The sequence below is a fragment of the Pleurodeles waltl genome, chromosome 10 (genome assembly GCF_031143425.1).
Source record: "Pleurodeles waltl isolate 20211129_DDA chromosome 10, aPleWal1.hap1.20221129, whole genome shotgun sequence".
NCBI lineage: Eukaryota > Metazoa > Chordata > Amphibia > Caudata > Salamandridae > Pleurodeles > Pleurodeles waltl.
This window is the reverse complement of record NC_090449.1, coordinates 574,954,506-574,977,731: the sequence shown is the minus strand read 5'-3', so window position 1 is coordinate 574,977,731 and position 23,226 is coordinate 574,954,506. Positions and strand designations below refer to the sequence as shown.

Here is a 23,226-nt window from a genome sequence, read left to right as displayed (position 1 = left end):
CAAACATTTTGCTCGGCTGTGCCTGTTAATTTGTTGACTTGGCCGCATCTATGGCCCTGCAAGTGGACTGATTAGGATTGGAGAGTGGGGACTGCAAGGTCATAGAAAGTGAAACAAAAATAAAGCACCGTCATTCTTTAAATTGTATTAGAAGACTAAACAATACTCAACATGAGGCTGACAGTGAAGCCACGGATCCAACCCACAGAGAATTCTGTGTGACTGGTTTCTGAATCTGCTGATGCCTAAACACACAACGTGTTTTGGTGGCGAGGAGGGTCAAGGGATATGGGTGCCATTTCGCCCAGTGGGTGTTGCCCACCTGGAACTATCATGTCATGGATGCTCACAGTATGCTGAGAATTATCACCATAATGACTGGGCCCCCATTATGTCAGAAGTGGATACCTTCATAGCATTAGTATCCACGATGTGCAAAGAGTTAGCGCCAGGACCAACATCAGATAAAAAAGGGACACCATCATGCCACAGAAGGCCAACAACATACCAGGAATTACAACCTTTCTTACAAGATTCATGACCATTTTGCTAGAGATGGGTCCCATCTGGTCAGTGATGGACTGTATGCATGGTAGAAGGTAATCACAGGATCCCAAGCATGGCCTGTTATAGAGGTCAGATCAATGGCCACTGTATGGTACGCAAACTGTAAATAGGCACGTAGACACAAGATTCGCCGTGCAGCAACCAACTTGCAGGTAAACTGTCCCTTCTGCACCTTGTCATTAGACCATGTTACTGCGGAGCTGGGCGTACACTGACCTAAGAGTTGAATGCAAGTAAATGAAACAGTAGGTAAGAAGTTGAAGGTGGCCACCAGCTGGAAGTGAATGTGTGCTTATCCATGTGTAAAACTGGCAGCTATCTGTAAAACGTTTTAGTATATCCAAAGGGTGAACTTGGTTTGTTAAAATTATATCAGTCTACTACTAATGTTAATCATTATGAAATTATGTGGGTGTGAGGGCAAAATTAATGTTGAAGGCCATGGTGAAGCAAAATTAATCTTCTATTGCTTGTGACTTAGTACCTATATTGCAGCTTCACAATCATAAGCAACAGAAAAGTGATCTGTGACCCACCCTAAAATCGCAGTAACTCAGGACACAACCCATGTCAATTGCATCCATAAATCCACTTGTGATTAGTTGAAAGCCAACCTACATTATTGCAGTAATAACAAGCTAAATCACCACATAGTAGCATAATTAAACATCTCAAACAACATTTATCTGAATTGATAGGGAGAGATTTATAGACCATGTAAGTGATAGAAAGAGTAGTGATGAATGACTGTGACTGAGTCAGCATCATCAAGGAAGAACACTTTCCCAGCCTTTACGGAAATGCAGACAAATATATATGTTAGTGTGGTAGTGCCTTCTAGATTTTCTGTGCCCGTTTTCCTACCTTTACATTTCCATGCCTGCTGATGTCATCAGTAATGTTATTCAGCCAACATGTTGGCCAGATGTACAAACATTAGGAAAACCGATTTCCTAATTGTGATTATCTCAGAATCACAATTAGGAAATCAATATTCCCAGCAAATGATTTTTTTTTTCCAATTCCAAAATATCGATTCCCGGTAGGTCACAAATGGAAGTACGTCATGAACATTAATGAGGTAGGTTGCAATCTGCGACCCACTAGGAATCCCTGCCATCACAGGGATGGTGGCCTGCTGAGGTCAGCAGACCACCACATCTGTGACTGCATTTGAATAAAGCAAATTTTCTTTTTAATGCACCTTGTTTTTCTTAAAGGAAAATGGGATGCGTTTGAAGAAAGAAAATGAAACTTTTAAGTAAAATTGTGTATGCGGAGCCCCCACTGGTGTACTGGGCTGTAGGTCCTGCCAGTGCTGCTGATGTGCACACAGCTTGAATTTCCTGCCAAAAGAAAAGGGCTTTCTTTTAGGACAAAGCTGCCACTTTATTCTATAAAATCTGAGTCACAAACGCCCCTTGAGCCTATGATGCCAAAGCAGCGGCATCATCATCCCTGCAGACTTTAGACATCTCATTCTGATCGTATCTCCAGAAGCTCTCACTGGTACCCGGTCAGCCTCGCAGGCTTTGCTCATCTGAAATTTATTGATTATTTTATTGTTCAGGTTTTTTATTGCACAAACTTAGCCCAAGGTCATTAGAGCGGTTGACGAGGGAAACAGCAAGTCAATTAAGCATACCACTTGTCATATAACAAACATTAAGCGTAAGGAAACAAGAACAAGCTAGTCATATCAATAAAGGGGATGTGAAGAAGCGTTCCTTGCTTTACGCAAAGTGTCTCAGAAAAAAAGGATGATTTTCAGGTATATTTTTTTTTTTTTTTTTTTTTTTTAAGGGTGGGAAAACTGAAGGTTGGACATAGAGCTGGTGGGGGGGGGGGAGGGGGGGGGGAAGAGTTCCACTTCTTGTATCATGTTTGAATGTTCGATGCAGCAAAAGAAGGTATTCAACGTTCCTTGATCCCCATTCAGCACCAGAGATTTTCAGTTTCTCATCCAGACAGGAGGGTGTAGAGTTGAAAAGGGCTCAATGAGTAATGCACTCAGCCTTAAATTGAGCTCTTGTTTCAATGGGGAGCCATTGTAGGGTACAAAGGTTGAGTGATGTGCTTGAATTTCTTGTGATCTGTAGTAGGTGAAGTGCTGCACTTGGGGTTCCCAAATCAGCTTTAGAGAGATCAGAAAGGAATGCATTCCAATAGTACACAGTCACACACATTCCCCTCATTTGCAAAAGCAAACTCTAGGTGCTCGTTCTCCTACATCACACCCAAGACATTGAGCGACTTCCCTCAACACATCAGAGCCCCCTCTTCACTTCTTGAGTTTCCGAAAAAAGTTTAAGACCTGGTTCTTCGTATAAACACCTTCAAAACATCTACACATCTGCCCAAGTGCCTGGATAAACTCTTCGGTGGTTACATCGCTATACAAATCAATATAACATAACAAGAGCAGGCAGTGGGGCCACTGCCTGCTATTAAAATATATCTTTAAAAATTCTCAATTCCCATTTGTGAATGGGTTACCACCACTTTAGAATTGGTGGTAAAGTATTATTTTTTTGCAACCGGAGTTTGAATGCAAACCATTAATACATTGTACTGCAATTAGGTATTTGGAAGGGGCGCCATTAACATGGCCCTTCCAAGTACTGAATCACAAATGCAAACTGCAATTTGGTAACAAGTTACTGAACTGCATTTTGCATTCTGCACATTGAGAAAAAAAAATTCTCAGTTGCAAATGGCTCAATTCTGCGAATCAGGTTGCTCGCAACCTCAAAAAACCTTTATACAGCTTGCCCACAGTGATGAAATGTAGTCTGATCAGCAACACTGGCATTAAAAGAGCATTCAAACTAGTTTTAAAAGTTACTCTAAAGTAAATTTTGTCCTAAAAATACGATGAGATGTGCTTGCCTTTCCAAGTCTTCATATAACTATGCTACCAATTGGACTCTAGGGACCCTGATGGAGGGATCATTGAATCAGAGCCTACATGTTCCACTGCTACAGGAGCAATTCTGTAGGCAATTTAGCACTCCCTGGAGGAGGTGAGAACCAACATCAGAGAGGTGTGGGTGGGTGTGACCCTACTTTGGCAGGACCTCTGGAATCTGGCCACTAGATCACAATAGAATAGTAAGCCTCTCTGCTGCAGATCTGGGGTCAAAGCTAGGTTGTAAGGGGTGGACAAAGATCTGTGATATCCCCCTTGAACACTACACTTTTCCCGATGAATATTAATATCATTCTCTGGTGTGTTATTATGCATAAATCCACTGGCCCCATATCTAATGCTCCAAGAATCCCCTTCGTGAATCTCTGTAGTGTGTGCGTAAACTTTGTGTTTTGTTAGTTCTTGACGGTATTAAAGAGCACCGAACTAAGGCTTTTCAATTTTGACCCAGAGGCAAGTTCTCTTTATTTTCTTCTTTACATTCTGTTATCCCTCGGCATAAAAGGCTTCAAATAAAGCAAAACTGAATCATAGGTAATAGAATGTATGGAAAAATGTAAAGACCCAGGCAGAGCGTCTACTATGTCAGAGTTTTGATGACTATTTCAATTGGAGTATTACTGAGCCATCCTTGTAATTAAGTAATTCTATCACCTTTGCAAAGTCACGTACTAATTGTCTAAGAGGCTCTTTTAAAGGTGGGAAAAAACAATTGCCTATCCACTAATCAGGTACTGTCTTTTGTAAAGCTGGGATGTAGCACCATTTCAAGAGTGACAACATCAGCCGGCCAGGTCTTTTTTAACTAATGCAACTCTTAACTATGAAACTACAAGTCCCAGAATACACGGTGCAGTAACCTACATTGCCTTACAACTGGGATCAATAGTAAAAGGCAGGAGTGAAGACACGGTGACCGTAATATGGATAGTTTAGCACCAAACACTGCTACTTTTGCTTACGAATAGAACCCTTTCTTTTTCCAATTTGCCACTTTGAGTATAACCTACCATTCTACTCAATGTCGCCTATTTATGACTAAACTGACAGCACAGCTGTCTGCAGGCCCACTATTACCAATTCTTTGATGATAAATAGTGGGATTTGGCTTCACCCTGAGGGGTATAACCCTCTCAACCTCATGCTATTAGCTATTTGGTGTATCATTCTGCCTTACAGGAAGTGCTTCCATCGGAATGTATTAGAGACTATTTTAAATCTAAAAATCATTTATCTCAATCATTTATCACCAATATGCTCTGTGCACAGAAAGCAATCCTTTATTGCTACTTTTTTCTAGTGTTGCAAATCCAACATGATAGGCTTTAATGTGATGAACAGCAATGATGTATGAAATACATCTAAAACAGCATATTTGTCAATGCTTTTTAAGTTCAAGTGAGCAAGCGCTCTGGCCTGTTGTAATCTCTCCGTGGGCTTTTAACCATGCCCACTTCGACTACAGTGCGTGATGGCCCCTCCTCCGGTTTCAGTTTCCCTTCCATCCCAGCTGCAATCATTTCTACTCATTTACAAAGGGAGCCAATAACTCTTGTGCTCGCACTCACAGTGGCCGTGGCACTTCGAATTGAATTGCTTCTGTCAACTGTTTTACTTTTCGTTTTCAATTTATGTGGAAAGAAAAGTCCAGTTAGGAATTTACAACACTAATAGCTCTAACTCAAGCAAACGCGAGACCCGGTGCGTTGCAAATGCTTTTTATTTATTTATTTTTTTACATGGGTTGGCAAAGTAAAGCCAGTCCAGTTGGCTTTGCCAATGCTTGTTATACGTGCTATGGGTTTTATGGTGTGAGTTGTGGATTACAATAAATCATCATGAACTACATGTCAAACATCACCCACACCCCTACAGATTTGTTTAACTTTATTATCTGAGGGGTCTTTGTGCTGGGAGAGAAAGTTTCACTCCCCTACCGGACGGCTCTCAAAGTTCTCACCCTGGAGGAGGGGATGGCCGAAGCCTCCGGTATGACAGATGCTTTTTTTTTGTTTTAAAGCGCTCCCTGGACTTCCGTGAAATCCTGATTTATCCGACACTAGCGCCACAACTCCTGAAACCCCAGACGCTCCAAAGGGCTCCACCTATTCCATCCCACCTGTTGGTTTCCCGAAAGAGGTCTCCCCAGCAGACGGGCCATGTTGCAGCAAGCAGTGCAGGGTCCTTCGCCCCGAGGACTCACTGAAGAACATTGCGTCACAGAGGTCAACCCCAAGCCCCTTGGCCGGGAAGACTGATTAGAGGTTGTGTCTGGATTTCTGGTCTCTGCAGAAGACCAGGGTTTGGCGGTTGAGATGCAGCCTGCCTGCACTTTGCTGGGAACAGCAGGTCTATGCATATTAGGGAAGAGTGTCTCACAATGGAGTGGTGAGTTGTGCATCTGCTCCTCCTTTTGCCATTCCTTCTCTTCCAGCTGTAAGAAGGTGAACTAGCCACTGTGGAGGCCCAGTAAACTCCACAAAGGATCCCATACGGAAGAAGCAATCACCCACATCGAGGCCATTCAATACGGTTGATCCCCTGGATACTCTCCTCCTGTGCCCGGGGACTTGATGACAACCCGGTCATTACACCAGCTAGCATCCTTCTAGCCGGTTAAGAGGAGGCATGCCCTGCACTGGACTGGCACAGAGAGACCAACAGCTCATAGCTGGCAGCCGACTGCTCATGCTGGTCCATCACTGTGCTATAAAGTCTAAGCAGTTTGTGGCACAAGCTGTCCTTGGAACCACAGATAGTGAGACTATCCTATGAACTCTTAATTCCTTTGCAATTTGAGACTAGTTTCATCGGGTGCCGCTGACATCTGCGAGCGCATCGGAAACTGGCCCCTTCCAGAGACACACCATGTGAAAAGACAGGTGTCCCACAACCCAGGCCTAGACTAAAACAGACAAATTCACTACTCATCAACTGGGCGGAGAAGGGACTCTGATGGAGGGATCATTGAATCAGAGCCTACATGTTCCACTGCTACATGAGCAATTCTGCAGGCAATTTAGCACTCCCAAGAGGAGGTGAGAACCAACATCAGAGAGGTGTGGGTGGGTGTGACCCTACTTTGGCAGGACCTCTGCAATGTGGCCACCCGAGTTGTGGAAACAGATCGGGTCTCCACCACTGATGATAAAATTATCTCCCTTTAATCCATGGTCTCTAAACTACTTCTCTCTCCAAAACAACTTGCAGATTAATTGGAGGATGCGGAAAACAGATTCCAGCGGATTAACCTATGTTTTGTGAGCTTCCGAGAAGGGCAGATGCTGAAGACCCAGAGAAATTTCTAGACACCTGGCTGAAATCGTGAGTTTCTATCGACTTGCTTTACACATGGTTCGTGCTTGAGCAAGCCCACAGATATCTGCCACTGAAACCTCCCACATGAGCCCCCCCACACCCAATAAATGCCCGCATCATGAACTTCCAAGACCAAGATTTTATATTCATGAAGCACGTAAGGCTGGTGATTAAACATTTCAATCCACATGCATCATGATCTTCCCAGGCTACAATAAAATGATCCAGAAAAAACGTAAATCTTTTGAAGCTGTCGAGCAGAAACTGACAGCCATGAATTTACTATATAGGTTGCTGTTTCCAGCCAACCTAAAAGCTTTCACAACTCTCTGGCCCACTTCTTTGACACCCCGGAAGAGGTCTGGGCAGCAGAAAAGAAGGTTTTCCATTGGAACTCCAACACAGATCATATGGCACAAGAGCAGCTTGGTATTTATGGGCGGATCTCCCGTCCTCTCGATCACAATGGAAGACAGGATAAGATAGAGGCCATAACCTACTCCGACTGTCCCCAGGTACGTCCAAAAGAGACGTAGGGCTGCCACCAGCATATAAATAGGATTGAACCCCAGAACCCCCAGGCCACGGAAGTCCTGCAAATACTGAAACCGATACCCCTGAGGACTTGCGCACAGATGGTGCATTAAATTCTGAGGGTAACCTGCAGATACTGCTAGTTGCCAGGCAATTCACCCCCGGAACTGTAACTAGACTTTCAGTTTCCTTAGGCTTCACAGCAGTGTTGCAGCACCAGCTATCCTTGGAACTTGAAGGTCCACCACTAGTGCCCTATTATAATAAATATGTTTGGTTGCAGGGGTTGCTTAGGGGCAACTGATACTCCGGCAGGGAAAGTCTGGGGTGGTAGGACTTGGGAGGGGGATGAAAGTTAGTTTCATTTGTACTTGTTGCCCTGTCCACTGTCCAGGTCCTCAAAGCATCCATCCCACAACACCATTCTGATACACAGCCACTCAAAAATCCATGACCCTCCACTGCTAGAACTCCGGGCAACACATCAGGAACACTTGGCAACTGCAGCTCTTGACCCCCAAAGCCTGATGTCTAATTTGTCTGTTTGCTTCTGGAACGTCACCGAATTCTTGCACTACATTAAAAGAATAGCTACCCTTCCCTATGCAAAAAGAAACTACAGGCGATCCCGACCCTCCAGGAGACCCATCTGTTGGGTACGAAGTGCCCATTTCTATGCTGCTACAGCTATAATATATTATTTCAAACCTGCTTCTCTGGAAGCTTGGGAGGGGTCACTATACTCCTCCATTGGGAATTTCCCTTGAGAGTTACCGCAAGAAACTTGGACGCATTGCGCAGATATATGTGAAAAAAGGGGACTAAGGAAGCCTCACAGAATAACTTCCTTAGCAGGCTTTGAAAAATCATAAAAATTTTACTAGACCAGTAGGTCGAGTAACTTGAATAATCTACTTGACTTAACTGTATTGTACTTGACCCGCAAACGGGTCTCAAATTGTGTGATCCTTGGCTTCATTCTTACACTTCATTCTTCACACTTGAGTGCACCTTCAAGTGTGCGAGTTCAGCATTTCTGCTGTACAAAAAAAACCTTTTGTTTGATTAAATAGACTAAACATTTGCTCCATGTACAATAAGAATCTAGCCCACATATAAGGTACATATGATCCATGACTTGCCTCTTAGTTTACTAACAGCATTACCTTAAGGGCAAGAGTGTTTCTCAGTTTAAGATTAAACACTCATTTTTAATAAATATATTTCTAAAGCATGATGCCGAAGCGCACTGTCATTTACAGATAGTAAATTGCCAAGAAATGGCCAAAAACCTTCCTACTAACGTGCAGCTTTACTGATAAAAATATATAGTGTATTAAAATAATCTCTGAAAATTGAGTTCCAGAAAGCATATTTATCATTTGCACATCACCAAGTGTTCCGATTTGTTTTTATCCTATTAAAATATTTTTTCACCACACAGAAGGTCAAAAAATGGGCTTTCACAACTTCTGAAATATATTCTGAAATGTATGTACAGTTGACTTAGTTATTCAAATGTTGTGTGCTGTCTGTGGCACCCTATTGCAAATCACCAGCCAATCTGGTGTCTCAAGGCCTTGTGCCTGGTAGATCCTCAATTATTTGACTTTTTAGACACAGAACCCCAGGTACACAATCAGGTTAGGTCTCCTCAGCAGGAACTCTGTTGACTGTTGGTAAGGCCACAATCCGAGATGACGCCAAATTATTCCTGCACACTAAAGAGGGACAAAGCAAGCCCAAATGGTAAACCTAGAATTATGAATCCTTAGGCTTCAAAAATGATGCTCGGTCACATAGCTTCCCTCTCTCTATAGTGAACTGGACAAGGAACCACTCCTCCAACCAACACTAGATGAGGCTCACCAGTGTTGTGGGCTTCACTATGACGTGTCTATGAGTTTGGGGACAAGTACAGCAAATTACTGTCCTGGCTGTCCACTAGGGAAATGACTTCTAGAGTGGTTCTCAAGATCCTTGGACCACTGTCATTGTGGACACATTTGCAGACTACTACCAAACCCTATACGCCTCTCGTCCACGACCCCAACACAAACATACTAGGTCCATGCTAGCAGACATTGCCCTCCCAGTAATTTCAAAGCCCTGAAAGCGGACCTAGATTGCCCCCATTCACAAGAGAAACTAGGCCCCTGTCAAAACGAACATGTGCAAGACACCCTGCCTCGATGGCTACCCCATCAAACACTGCACAAAATTCTGGGAGATACTTACCCCCAGATTACTCGAGCTCTATCTAGAACTGAAAGCTAACAGGACACTCCTAGCGGGGCTAGACCTTGCTATCATAGTAGTTATCCATAAATCAGGCCACATCCTGAGTAATAGTCCTCAAATCGACCTACATCATTAGTCAACGCCAAAATCTAAATCTTTGTCAAAGCACTCGAGCCCATTCAGGTGCTCCCGGGTCTGGTTCACAAGGATCAATCTGGCTTTATATCTGGATGCTATATGAGACACTGCATGAGACATCTGATGCTGGCACCATTTCACCTCCACAACATCCAAGAAACATGTGCTCATCTCCTTATCGTCTTTCCGAAGGCATTTGATTTCACTGATTGGTCTTCCTCAACTGGGTATTGGGATGGGTGGGCTTTGGGCCACGATTCTGTTGACCTGTGGGGCTCCTGAACTCGTCCCCCTCAGCACAAGTATATATTAATGAGACACTCTCTAACCCATTTCCAATCCGCAGAGGATCGAGGCAAAGCTGTCCCTTTTCACCTTTATTCTTTTCCTGGCAATTGAGCCTTTGAATCAGCTCATCAGTTGGGACACGGGGTTGGCGATGGAGGGTTAGAGAAGAAAGGATTGCACTATATGCCAAAAACGCTCTTCTATGCTTAACAAACCCCCACAAAACGGGACCCCGCATGATGCAGATCCTAGCTCTGTACGAGGAGGCATTGTGCCTTCATACCAACTAGGCCAAATCTATAATGGTCCCTCTCAAAGGCGACTCAGATCCAGTTTCCTGGCATGCTTCCATCCTCATTCAACAGTTTAATTTCTAATACATGGGTATACATGATTCTGTGAACCCCAGCTTGACCTGGGGCTTTAATCTTCCCCCCCTTTCACTCGTATGAAGTGTGACTTCCACAATTGGGCACGACTCCTGCTCCTAGGAAAGGCAGCACTGTTCAAAATGATGGTCCTGTCCCCATTCCTGTATGACCTGCAAAACATTTTGCTGACAATCCATGGATCCTGGTTCTGGAAACTCAATGCCTTGAATCGCTCCTTCCTATGGGCCAGACTCCAGCCCTAAGTTGTCCTAGATGAATGCTGTCAATCGACCTAAGATAGGAATATGGACATGGTGGACATCTGTCTCAATTACTGGGCTTCTCAACTTCTAGTGAAGAATGATGAGTTGAGTAGAGATTGGTGGGAACCTGACATACAGGCTCGAACTGTCCCTACTGGGCCCTAGACAAAGTCCTCCATGTACTAAAGTGGTAGCCCTAATATGGCGAGCCACTCTGCAGATTTCTAGGTGGGAGAAGAAGCCAACACAGCAAAGCACACCGTGAACGAAGCACTGGGTCTGACATGTGTCAAGGTGAGGATCACCCTCCCCACTACTCAATTTCACAAATACCTACAGTTGAGACATGTACTCTCCTGCCATCTGGAAGAAATTGTAGGACACCACTCTGCTCCCAGAATACAATCTGCTCAAACCTAAACTCCTCACAGATGAGTTGGGCAAACAAGGGGGGAAGGGGTCTCACAGATATACAGATCCATGGTGTTTAATATCCCGCTCGAATTTGACTCCCTCAAACAGAAATTGCAAGCTTTGGTTTGAAATTGGAAGAAGCTTACTGAAGAGATGAATGCATGCCCTCCTCAGACCGTTGTGAAAAGCTCATAGTCGGGTTATGCCAGAGTGCTCCTGATGCTCTATACCAGGCGCAAACTTCTACCATATAGTCTGGTCATGCCCACTAATAATGGATTACTGGAAGGCCGTGGAGATGGTGCTGAGACATAAATACAAAAAAACGGCAATCACAGCATCCCACATGTAAATAAGCACTGGCATAGCCAACAGGTCTCGCCTTTGGGATCTTTAAATAGAATAGACAGTAAAAACATAAGTACAAAGAAAACGGCAATCACAGCATCCCACATGTAAATAAGCACTGGCATAGCCAACAGGTCTCGCCTTTGGGACCATTTACATATTTAGCTAGACCCAAATTAAACTGTGTTTGTGCATTCCTTCATACATTTGGCATTAGTCTGTAATGTAGTCTGTAATGGTCAGAATATCCCCTAGAGGGCACCACAATAAAATAAGCATTCGGAAGAAACATGGCCATGTAACCACATAATCAGCCCCTAGAGGGCATAACCACATGAAAGGAGAAGGGCAAAGAACACTGCAGTGTATACCTATATTTAGCCCCTAGAGGGCATAATGTATTACACATTTTCAGGCCCAGCAGGCCTGGGAGAATATTGTTACAATCAATGCTCTTACAACACAAACTACATGAGAGAGCTTAAAAAGACATTAAATGGTGGGAGAGGTTATGATTTAGTTCCCCCCCCCCCCCAAAACTAGTGTTAGGACCCAGAAGATGAGACGGAAAGAAAGAAAGAGCATGTTGTGCTGAACATTTTGGTGGTGGCCCCACTGTCCTAGGACTACCACAGGCTGAGTTATGGTCAAACGTGTTGAAAAGGAATGCCCCGCAAAGCATAATGGGCGGAGTTTCCCTGAGTGCTGTGAATATTGTAGTATCAGCTCTCCCAATGTGTCGGGGAGAGTAGCGTCGGGAGTTTCCCTTGTGTTTCTTCTATTTAAAAGGCACCAGTTGGTATATTTTTCAACTGCTAAACTTGGGGAAGAATGGGGCTGCAAATTTAACAGGTGCTCATGAAAAGTGCTCCAATCTTCTGGTCGAGTTTGTGCTATATAAATAAATTAAAAAGAATCCCCCCTCCATCTTGCAGCATTTGTCGGTTGAAGACACTACAAAGAAACAGTGAGATGCCAGAGGAAGAAACAACATACCACCATGAGTGCGAAGTGGAGAGGTAAAAGAAAAAAGTAGTGCACGGATAGTAAGTTATATGGCAAATCGTGCAATAATCCAAGTAACAGGGTTGGTCTCCAAGGCGGTAACAAAACAGTTACCGCAAGCGGTCACAGAGGGGAACGGTTTAGGTGCATAACAAGCACCTCCTTTGGTGTATGTGTGACTACAAGGAGACACTCCCCCTCCTTTAGACCTGGGGCCATTTGCCCTACAGGATTAGGGCCTCCATAGGGTAGCATCCCACAGGTAGGCCTCTCCTTTTAAAGCACCTAAGCTCCTCCAATTGGGGTAGCCCCCTTTTCTTGCTTCTATAGTGCATGGCACTGAGGGATCCCAAGCCCTGAAGAATGCCCCCAGACCTCCTTTGGCTCTTAGCAGTGGGCAGAAATATGTTGGCCAGTAACTACTAGATAGGTGACCCTGTGTGTCTTGACTCTCCTAGAGGTGTCCCACAATTTGTTCTTAACCTCACCAGCGGTCACCACAAATAAAGGAGTATTATTACAGAGGTGACTGAGTAGGTGTTTTATATTTCTCCCTAGCATAGCTGGATCCCATATTTTTCCAGATAATTTGAATTTCTGCACTCCCTCCTGTTCTTTTAATGGTGAGGTTGAGTCCGTCCAGGTGGCACTGTCCTACCCGGATGGGGCTAGGTGGTCATATGATGAAGCAAGACACTATGGGGGTGATTTTAACCTTGGCGGACGGCGGAGGCCGTCCGCCAAGGTACCGCCGTGAAATGACCGCACCGCGGTCAAAAGACCGCGGCGGCCATTTAAACATTTCCTCTGGGCCGGCGGGCGCTCTCCGAAAGAGCGCCCGCCGGCCCAGAGGAAATGCCCCTGCAACGAGGACGCCGGCTCAGAATTGAGCCGGCGTAGTTGCAGGGGTGCGACGGGTGCAGTTGCACCCGTCGCGTATTTCAGAGTCTGCAAGGCAGACACTGAAATACTTTGCGGGACCCTCTTACGAGGGCCCCTGCCGTGCCCATGCCATTGGCATGGGCACGGCAGGGGCCCCCAGGGGCCCCGCGGCACCCCCTACCGCCATCCTGTTCATGGCGGGTTTCCCGCCATGAACAGGATGGCGGTACACGCTCCGCCGCCATGAAGGATTCCCCCGAGCAGCGGTAAGTCGGCGGGAGCCCGCCGACTTGCCGCTTCTGACCGCGGCTGAACCGCCGCGGTCAGAATGCTCGTGGGAGCACCGCCAGCCTGTTGGCGGTGCTCCCGTGGTCGGTGGCCCTGGCGGCCACCGGCCGCCAGCGTCAGAATGACCCCCTATATAGTGTGTGAGAGCACCTAGTCCGTAAAGGAGATTTCCCCCACCACATAGCTTTAAGCAGCATGCAACATGTTGCTAATAATGTGAGATTGGAGACATTTGTTACCAGTGGTTCCAACTAACATATAAACCCCATACTTCTCTCTGTTTATGTTAAAGATAGGTAACAAAACAGCCTCAAAGTGGGACAAACCTAAGGCATTTACCTAACACACCAAAGGAATTTTCAAAGGCAGGCCGAGGAACGAAGTAAACTGATGGGTGTGTGATGGGCGTGGTGAAAGCCCACTGAAGTAAATTACAGCATGTCGAGAGACAGCGCATGTGCTCTGCCTGCGCTCGACCTAAAAATGTGGAAACAAACCACATCGATACCTAAGAATGCCATGACCATGCACATAATTACACCACAAAGTACTAAACATTAGACACTCTAACAGCACAAAATGGCAATGCTGTAAAGGAGAATAATTTTAAATTGGTTGGAAGGTCTAACCTTCCAACAAATATAGTCAAAGGAGTGGTGTGAAATTCATACAGTTGTCCTATGTTCTCCTCTCGTGACAACATCATCGGATGCAGGGGTTCGCAATTCATAAGTCAGTTCTACAGCTGCTTATCTTAGTGCTGCACGCAGGGTTTTTCATGGGAGGGCCCTTGTTTAAGGTAGAGCCCGCCTCACTCGCGCAGCCCCAGAAGAGCAGTTAATGTTGTGTCTTAACTATACAGTTTTAACAATTTCAACTAATAAACCTGAGACCTCTATTAAAGAGCACTAATCCATGCAAAACCACGTAATTGCAACATGCTCGACGGTGCCATTACACAACACAGTCTACTGGTATAGAACTGTGATACAGCACACACCACTCGGTAATTTAGAATACGGTATGCTTATTTGGGTAGTGAGGGCGTACTATCCCTGACGAGGGGCTGACGCGTTTAGCGCACTGTTAACATGCTACATTGTTGGAGTCCCAAAGTTAGACGCTCAGCCAGGATTACAGAAGATCCACTGATGCTTAAATTGGCGACTAGGCTATCGAGTTCACGTGCAGTTTCTGCTACTGATCTTGCAAAACCTCAGTGTAAATGCTTAATTTTGCGTGTGGTATAGAGTTCGAATTGATTGTTAAGTTTCTGGCATGCGGGTTAAACAAAGTTATAGGGAAACTGCGTTGAAAAAAAAATCATACCCGAAAGTGGGGATGGAACATTCATAATTAAATGTTAGCAGCATCAAACTGCATGTGGCAAAAAACATTGTTAAAAAACACCTTGTCGCTATTTCAGCAGGTCGAATAAACAGGAGGGAGGTGGATGATCTTCCAGCTCTTCAACAAGTACTACTTCCGCCGCCTCTTCGTCTGACTTTTGGGCGTCTTCTCCCCGACCCTCATGACGTCACAATTACTTATTCAAGTCAGCCTGACATAGTAGTTCGAGTCCACCGTACATAAAATTGCATTAAACACCTCTTCGGAGCAAAATCACAGTCATAACGCCTCCTCTGCACATAAAGTTACTGCCTCGGGCAAACTGTCACTCACCTATAGAGTATGACGTCATACAGCGTTCTGCCCTGCACATTGAGTAGGTGAGCGTAGAGCACACGGCGATCCTCTGTGCGCATGCGCCCTACGTCATTCGTGAGGAGTCCCTGCAGAAAAGGCTCTGTGTCAGGTCCCTGAATCCGCAGCAAGCTGCGGTTCTCCAGCGGGAAACTAGACAAACCCCTCCAATGACCGGCGTCGGACACACGAGACACAGGGCGCAGCGCCCGCAGCAGCCAGGCCGCCAACATCCTCCTGTAAGGAACGAGCGCCACGCTTACAATGGAAGTGAACTGCTGCCATCTCACACCACAAAGTACTCTTCCGGGGCAGTAAAAACTACTTCCAGAGCACTGAGACGTTTCACGTAAGGTTTTAGAACCAGAAATAAACGAAACACCCAAGTTGTAGAATATGCAGTAGAGGGCGCCATTGTAGCGGACAACGCTGCACTTGGAGTTGTTACTTTGTCGACCATAGTAAAGACTGCGAAACTTGTAATTGCATTTAGTTAGCGCTTACTCCCTTTGCCGAGGGGTTGAAGCGTTTTATAGGTGGCAGGACGACAGTGGTTTACAATAATTGTTGTAGATTGTTTTTTTGTCAAACTTAGTTTTATTAGGTTGAAATTTAGTACATGCAATACATTAGAAAAACGACTGCGATCTGTCTGAACACGGTTGCTATATAGGTAAACAGAGTTTTGCGAGACAGCGTCCATAGATTGTTTTATCATAGGGTTATTCTTGTGCTCGGAAACGGAAGAATTTCCTCCATTGTCAAGAGGTGGCGCATTATCTTAATTGTAGTTGGAGTGGGTTAATATAAGTGGAAAAGGGGGCATAGGAACAGTTTGAAGGAAATCCGAGATAGCAAGGAGAGATGAAATTGAATGAATCATTGCGATTAAGTGAGGTGGATAGTATCAATCTAATAGGAAGGCAGCGAGAATAGTCTCTATCCATAAATCAGGGTTTCTTGGAATGTTAAAATAGTGTTGACGCGGAGAAACCCTAGCTATATTTTAGTCACAGGAGACTAGATAGTGGATTTTACACACTAGGTCGATGAACCGAACCGGATCTGCTTTAAGAAGAAAGTCATTCAAAAGACATCACATATAACATATGATAATCAATTCCTCTTCAATAACCACACCAGTTTATTAAGAAGTTAATGATTTATTTCCCTATATTAACAACGCTAAGGTCACGAAAATAATTCTCAAACACAAATGATACATATAGAGAAACAATAATGGCTGATTCGAATGCTGGATATATCTAAGTTTAATCAATGCAAAAAGACAAATTATCTCTATGGTTATTACGCAAAACCATAGCAACAGAATCTGAGCAAGAGAAATTGAATACATCTGATAATGATAAGATAAAAATATCAATGACTATTTGTTGGACCTGGCCTTTTTTGCAGGGCCATCCCCAAACTTTTTGCCTCTTTCCTAATATTTTTCCTGACCTGTTTTTGTTGGCTTTTGAACTCTGAGCACCTTACCACTGCAAACCAGTGCTAAAGTGCATATGCTCTTTGTGTAAATTGTACTATTAATTGGTTTATCCATGATTGGCATATTTGATTTACTAGTAAGTCCTTCGTAAAGTGCACTAGAGGTGCCCAAGGCCTGTAAATCAAATGCTACTAGTGGACCTGCAGCACTGATTGTGCCACCCACATAAGTAGCCCTGTAATCATTTCTCAGACCTGCCACTGCAGTGTCTGTGTGTGCAGCTTTAAACTGTAAATTAGACTTGGCAAGTGTCCCCACTTGCCGGGCCTAACCCTTCCGTTTTCCTACATATAAGACACCGCTAAGGTAGGCCCTAGGTAGCCTCCTGGGCAGGGTGCAGTGTATGGTTAAGGTAGGACATATACTAATGTGTTTTATATGTCCTAACAGTGAAATACTGCCAAATTCGGTTTTCACTGTTGCAAGGCCTATCTCTCTCATAGGTTAACCTGGCATAGCTTCCCTTTGGGAGCAGATCGACATGTGGAGTTTGGAACCTCTGAACTCACAGTTGAAAAATACATCTTTTAGTAAAGTTGATTTTGAGATTGTATGCTTGAAAATGCCACGTTTAGAAAGTGGGCATTTTCTTGCATGAACCATTTTTGTGACTCTGCCTGTTTGTGGATTCTCTGTCTGGGTTAGTTTGACAGTTGGGTTGTTTTCACCTCTCTCCAGACAGTGACACCAAGGGGTCTGGGGTGTAGCCTGCATATTCCAATGAGCCATCTGTGCTAGGAAGGAGGGGAGGAGTGGTCACTTGCCACTCTCACCTGAAAGGGCTGTGCCTGCCCTCACACAATGCAGACTCCAACCCCCTAGTGTGTCTCTGAGGCCTTGCCTGGGCAAGGCAGGATTTCACAAACAAGTGAGACTTTTCCTTTGAAGTAAGCCTACTTCAAAGGCCAAAATGGGTATAAGAAGAGGACCCAAAACCCCAGACTACAGACACTTCTTGGGATAGACACTCTACCTCACAGACACTTCTGGACAAGAAACCTGCTGGTGAAGAATCCCTGAACTAGACCTGCCAAGAGGAACTGCCTGGCTGCCCAAAGGACTCACTGGGACTGCTTTTCTGACAAGGACTGCTGCCTTTCTGTTGCCCTGCTACCTGGCTGCTCTCTGGCTGTGCTGAGAAGTGCTCTCCAAGGGCTTGGACAGAGCTTGCCTCCTGTTCCCTGAAATCTCAGGACAAAAATACTTCACTCCTGCAGCTGGACTCCTTGTGTGGTGAAAATTCGATGCACAGCCTGCAAAAAACGACCCACAGCCTGCCCCATGGTGAGAAATTCACCGCACGCCGAACTGGAACGACACAGCGTGACTTCGCAAGGAGAAGAATGACGTGGCACCTGCGTTGCGACCAGAACTTTGACGCGCGGCCCACCGGATCGACGCACAGCCGACCTGGGTCGACGCAGCCTGACTTCCAGAGAGGAACAACGCAGCGCCTGCTGTGTGGAAGAAATTTCCACGCAACGCCCAGTGGATCGATGCAGCGCTTGTGACTTCGCTCCGCAAGCCCAGGATTCCACGCACAGTCCCCGGGGTGCCGGAAACCCCTGCAACCCAAAGAGGAACCAAGACCGCGCGCCGGAAATTGACGCAAAGCCTTCCCATGCGTGAAAAATAACAACGCAAGTCAGTGTGCAAAAGGGTGAAACCGACACACACCTCTCCGTTTTCCATGCATCGCCTCCTCTGCGGTCCCTTCCCGAGATTTTGAACGCAAACCAGGTACTTTGTGCTTGCAAGAGAACTTTATTGTTTTTAAGAGACATTTATTTGTTTTGCACAGACTTAAGACACCTTGTATCACTTTTACAGTGATATCTCAACATCTACTTATTGCATTTTAATCGTTTTGACCTGCATCTTATCAGGTAAATATTATATATTTTTCTAAACACTGTGTGGTGTAGTTTGGTGGTGCTATCTAGTGGTATTGTATGATTTATTGCACAAATACTTTACACATTGCCTTCTAAGTTAAGCCTGACTGCTCAGAGCCAAGCTACCAGAGGGTGGGCACAGGGTAATTTGGATTGTGTGTGACTTACCCTGGCTAGAGTGAGGGTCTGTGCTTGGACAGGGGGTAACCTTACTGCCAACCAAAGACCCCATTTCTAACGCTATCCATGAGCATGACGATAACACCTCCTGCTCTAATGTACTAATTAGCATCAACATGTTGGACTTCATGTAAAAGTTTTAGTAACACAATTTAGAATACCTCTAACTATGGCGCTATCAAAAATAAGCAGCAGTAAGTAGACATTTGCAGCTGGTACCTGAAAAACAAAAGACAAATAACAATTCACAGCTCATACATTTACCAAATCACTACGGTAATCAGCAACAACGTCTACTTCGTCAGTGGGACAGCAACATCAGGCACCAACATAAGGACAGGAACAGGTAGCATAAGGAATAAGAGTAGGGGTGATTGTTTAGGATTTGGACTATAAGATATACTAAACCATCTAAAAATAAGTTCAGTATTGAACAGAAATAGTCTATTGACATTTCTGGTATTTTATTAGTTTATCTGGAAAACCTGAAATGTCAAAATGGCAGATCATAAAGTAATTCTCTGAAACTAAGGAACCTGGAACATGGACAAAGAGCAACTCAACCCTAACTCATGGTGACTGAACATTAACTTAAACTTTTTAAATGAAAATGATTGGATAAAGCATGAGGTGAGGAAATGATGACCAGTAAGAACATTAACATATATCAAAATTATACAATTTGTCTACTCTAAGATCTTCTATTTGCTGTTATTTCATTGACAAAATCGAAACTAACACATTTGTATCCCGCGTTTCCTCTTCTCCAGTTTCATCTGTGGATCCATTGTTTTCACTCCACCAGAATACGAAGTCAGGAAAACAATTCAAAAATATGTTACCACACCATTTCTTTTCCCTCGAGGAAAGACATATGAGTTAGAAACATAACTACAAACAACAAAGTCAGTCAGACTACAGAACACACTAGAAACATTTTATACAGCTTGCATTGCACAGTGACCTAGAATCTGCTTCTACTTCAGTCCAGCAGAGGTCACTAAATACACGTTTCATTTTGACATTTATTTTAGTTAAGAAACACACTCTCTTGTAAGGACAAAATAATTTGATCAGCTTAAATTAGCATGGACAAAATGTAGGCCTTACATAAGATGGTGGCCATTTAGTTGATCACATTTCTCGTAAACAATTCTCGTAAACACAATATTATTATTACATTATTTCACACATTAATCTGTAAGTATAATTACGTAAAGACTAAGGGCCTCATTCTGACCCTGGCGGTCTTTGACCGCCAGGGCGGAGGACCGCGGGAGCACCGCCGACAAGCCGGCGGTGCTTCAATGGGGATTCCGACCGCGGCGGTAAAGCCGCGGTCGGACCGGCACCACTGGCGGGGTCCCGCCAGTGTACCGCGGCCCCATTGAATCCTCCGCGGCGGCGCAGCTTGCTGCACCGCCGCGGGGATTCTGACCCCCCCTACCGCCATCCAGATCCCGGCGGTCGGACCGCCGAGATCCGGATGGCGGTAGGGGGGGTCGCGGGGCCCCTGGGGGCCCCTGCAGTGCCCATGCCACTGGCATGGGCATTGCAGGGGCCCCCGTAAGAGGGCCCCTACATGTATTTCACTGTCTGCTGCGCAGACAGTGAAATACGCGACGGGTGCAACTGCACCCGTCGCACAGCTTCCACTCCGCCGGCTCGATTCCGAGCCGGCTTCATCGTGGAAGCGTCTTTCCCGCTGGGCTGGCTGGCGGTCTGAACGAGACCGCCCGCCAGCCCAGCGGGAAAGTCAGAATTACTGCCGCGGTCTTTCGACCGCGGAACGGTAACCTGACGGCGGGACTTTGGCGGGCGGCCTCCGCCGCCCGCCAAGGTCAGAATGAGGGCCTAAATATTTATCAAGAAAATCTCAGCTTTCACAATCCCTCCTCTGATGACTATATATGTCATCACTCAAAAACCCAAAATACATTTATTTCATTTCATAATTCAGAATCTTGATTCATTCACCTTTTTATACATTTTCTTTCTTCTCAAATTTCTCCCATGAAATCTTTCCATTTGAACATCTACCCTCCTCTGATTCTTTTCAAATCTTCTTCTTTTAATTATTTGAAATATTTTATATATTCCCCAAATTCCAATTAAACAAAACACAATAATCAAAATCCATTTGACTAATTTTAATATAATACCTTCTCCCAAGTTGCCAAGCCAATTTCCCACTGAAGCAATTCCCTTGCCAGCTTTTTCCCAAATAGTAGTTTGAGTTAACTCTTTTAGATCTGTTGTATCTTTTGTTAAATTGTTATTCAAACCTCTAACTAATTTATTATTGTCCGGTAGGTATGAACAACAGTGACGCAGACCAAGGAATTTGCAAACTCTGCCCTCTTTTGCTAAAAGAATGTCTAACGTAAGGCGGTTCTGAAGAGCCATAGCTCTTGTAGCAGCCATTTCAGTATCTGAGAGGAGAATAGCTCCTGAATAATCTATTAAAATGTTATCCACAACTGTAGACAACTTTTGTATTTTCATTGAATTCAGAACAACTCCCACTGAAGGAATTCTTGCTCCAAATATGTCTCCAACAATGCTAAAAAACTGATTCTCACTTGTGTCTCGTTTGAATTTCAGTAAATTTCGGAAACTTACTTAAGTCTTCCAGCTGGTACATTTTCGGAAAGACTATTCCCAAATAACATGTGCCATACCATCCTCTAGGAAGACGATAATAAGCATTCTTCCCACAAATATAATATACTCCAGGCACTGGAGGATCCTGACCATTTCACATGAAATTCCATTTACTCTGAAACAAAAACACATGTCTGCATTCACTCGTACCTACATATATTCTATCAAAGTAACTTTGCGGCCTATATATACAAAGCTTTCCTACATGCACATCTAATACTAACTTTCCTCCTTTAGTGATGTAAGTGTAAACATGATCAATGCCAGTTCTACGGTGAACTGCTCCCTTGTCTATCTTAGCTTTGATTGCTCTTCTCCTATCTTCTGTGTTATCTTGAAGCTTCTTTTCTACAGGTGAAAGTAAACAGGTAAGATTATTGCGGTGCGCGAATGCCGTTCTAAAGGTTAATGTAGGTTCAAAAAACCTCTCACTAAAACTATGTCATTATCTTTTGCTATTGTACTTAAATATCTAATTATAGGTACTAAAGAAAATACTACATCATGCTTTGAAAATAAATATTGAATATATTCCTGGTTATAGAATTGTGTTAGTAAAAGACTACAACTTATAGCATAAGGAAGGGGTAAACTATGATAAGCAATTCCCTCCTCAACAGAGGCTGGAATCTGCGTACAGACATAACAATCTTTTGCATCTATTGCATCAACACATTTACACAATAAGTGATAAAAGACATTAGAAGAAAGTTCTTTCTCCTCATGTAAGTATTTATCATCTATTTTAAACCTATCTATTGCTGAAAGAGTAGTAGTAGACTTTAAGAGACTAACAGTTGTGAGTGTTTTTATAGTAAGGTTGGCTCCATTCGTCTAAAAAACAATCACACTCACGATCAATAACAAACATACTATTACACAAACAGCTGCCAAACCAATACCTACACATTTACAACAACTATTTTTTGTGTGTTGATTACTAAAGTTTCCCATGGCCTGTAAAGAATCAAAAAGTAGAAGTAAACAAAATTATGGCTACACAGCAAAAATCAAAAACAAAAGACAAAAATTTCAAAAATCTTCAACTTTCAACCTTCAATTCCCCCTAATTTTTGTGGTTTTTTTTCAAAAGTTCATTCACACCATCAGAATTCTTGTAAAAAATTCACTAAAAATTTGTCAAATCAGTTTAGCAGCTTGTCAAGTCAGGTTATCAAACTCTCTTTAGCTACGACTTCATCAAATTATTTTCATGTAATTTAAAAAAAAATCAGCTTTCCAACAAATGTTCATCAGTCTTTTTCTCTTCACGTCCCAAAATATAAACTCGGAATGTCTCTGTCAAAACAAAAATTCTAAAATTCTTCTTGCCTTTCATTTGTAGTTACATATGCCCATTCAGGACCAGAGTGTCTTCGAATTGCAACTCTCTTTCTTTTCACTTTCTGACTACTACCAGCTTCTTCTTCACTGAAATCTTCTCCTTTGTTTAACTTGTTTTCTTCCTTAATTGGTGGAACCACTTTTATATTTTCTGTTTCTGAGCTTTTCTCTTGCCAGTTGTCACCTTTCAAAGGACTTCTTGTTAACACTCTTTTCAGAATTGAACTCAAACTCTTCTCCTTTGACGTTCCGGCAACGTTTTCAGGAGGAGTCAAACCCTCTTGGCTTGGATCTGTCTCGACTCCCTTTCCATTGGGGTCAGTCACTAGGTTTTAGATCGTCG

At 44.0% G+C, this 23,226-nt stretch overlaps 1 protein-coding gene across 1 annotated transcript in view; it reads right to left on the bottom strand.

Annotated features, from left to right (window-relative positions):
* Positions 1 to 15,605, bottom strand: part of IBA57 (iron-sulfur cluster assembly factor IBA57) — a 42,833-nt gene extending 27,228 nt beyond the window's left edge. The window contains exon 1 of the mRNA XM_069211029.1: positions 15,270 to 15,605. Coding sequence (XP_069067130.1) covers positions 15,270 to 15,523 — 254 coding nt within the window. The 5' untranslated portion in view covers positions 15,524 to 15,605. The remainder of the gene's footprint in view (positions 1 to 15,269) is intronic.
* Between the last annotated feature and the right edge of the window lie 7,621 nt (positions 15,606 to 23,226).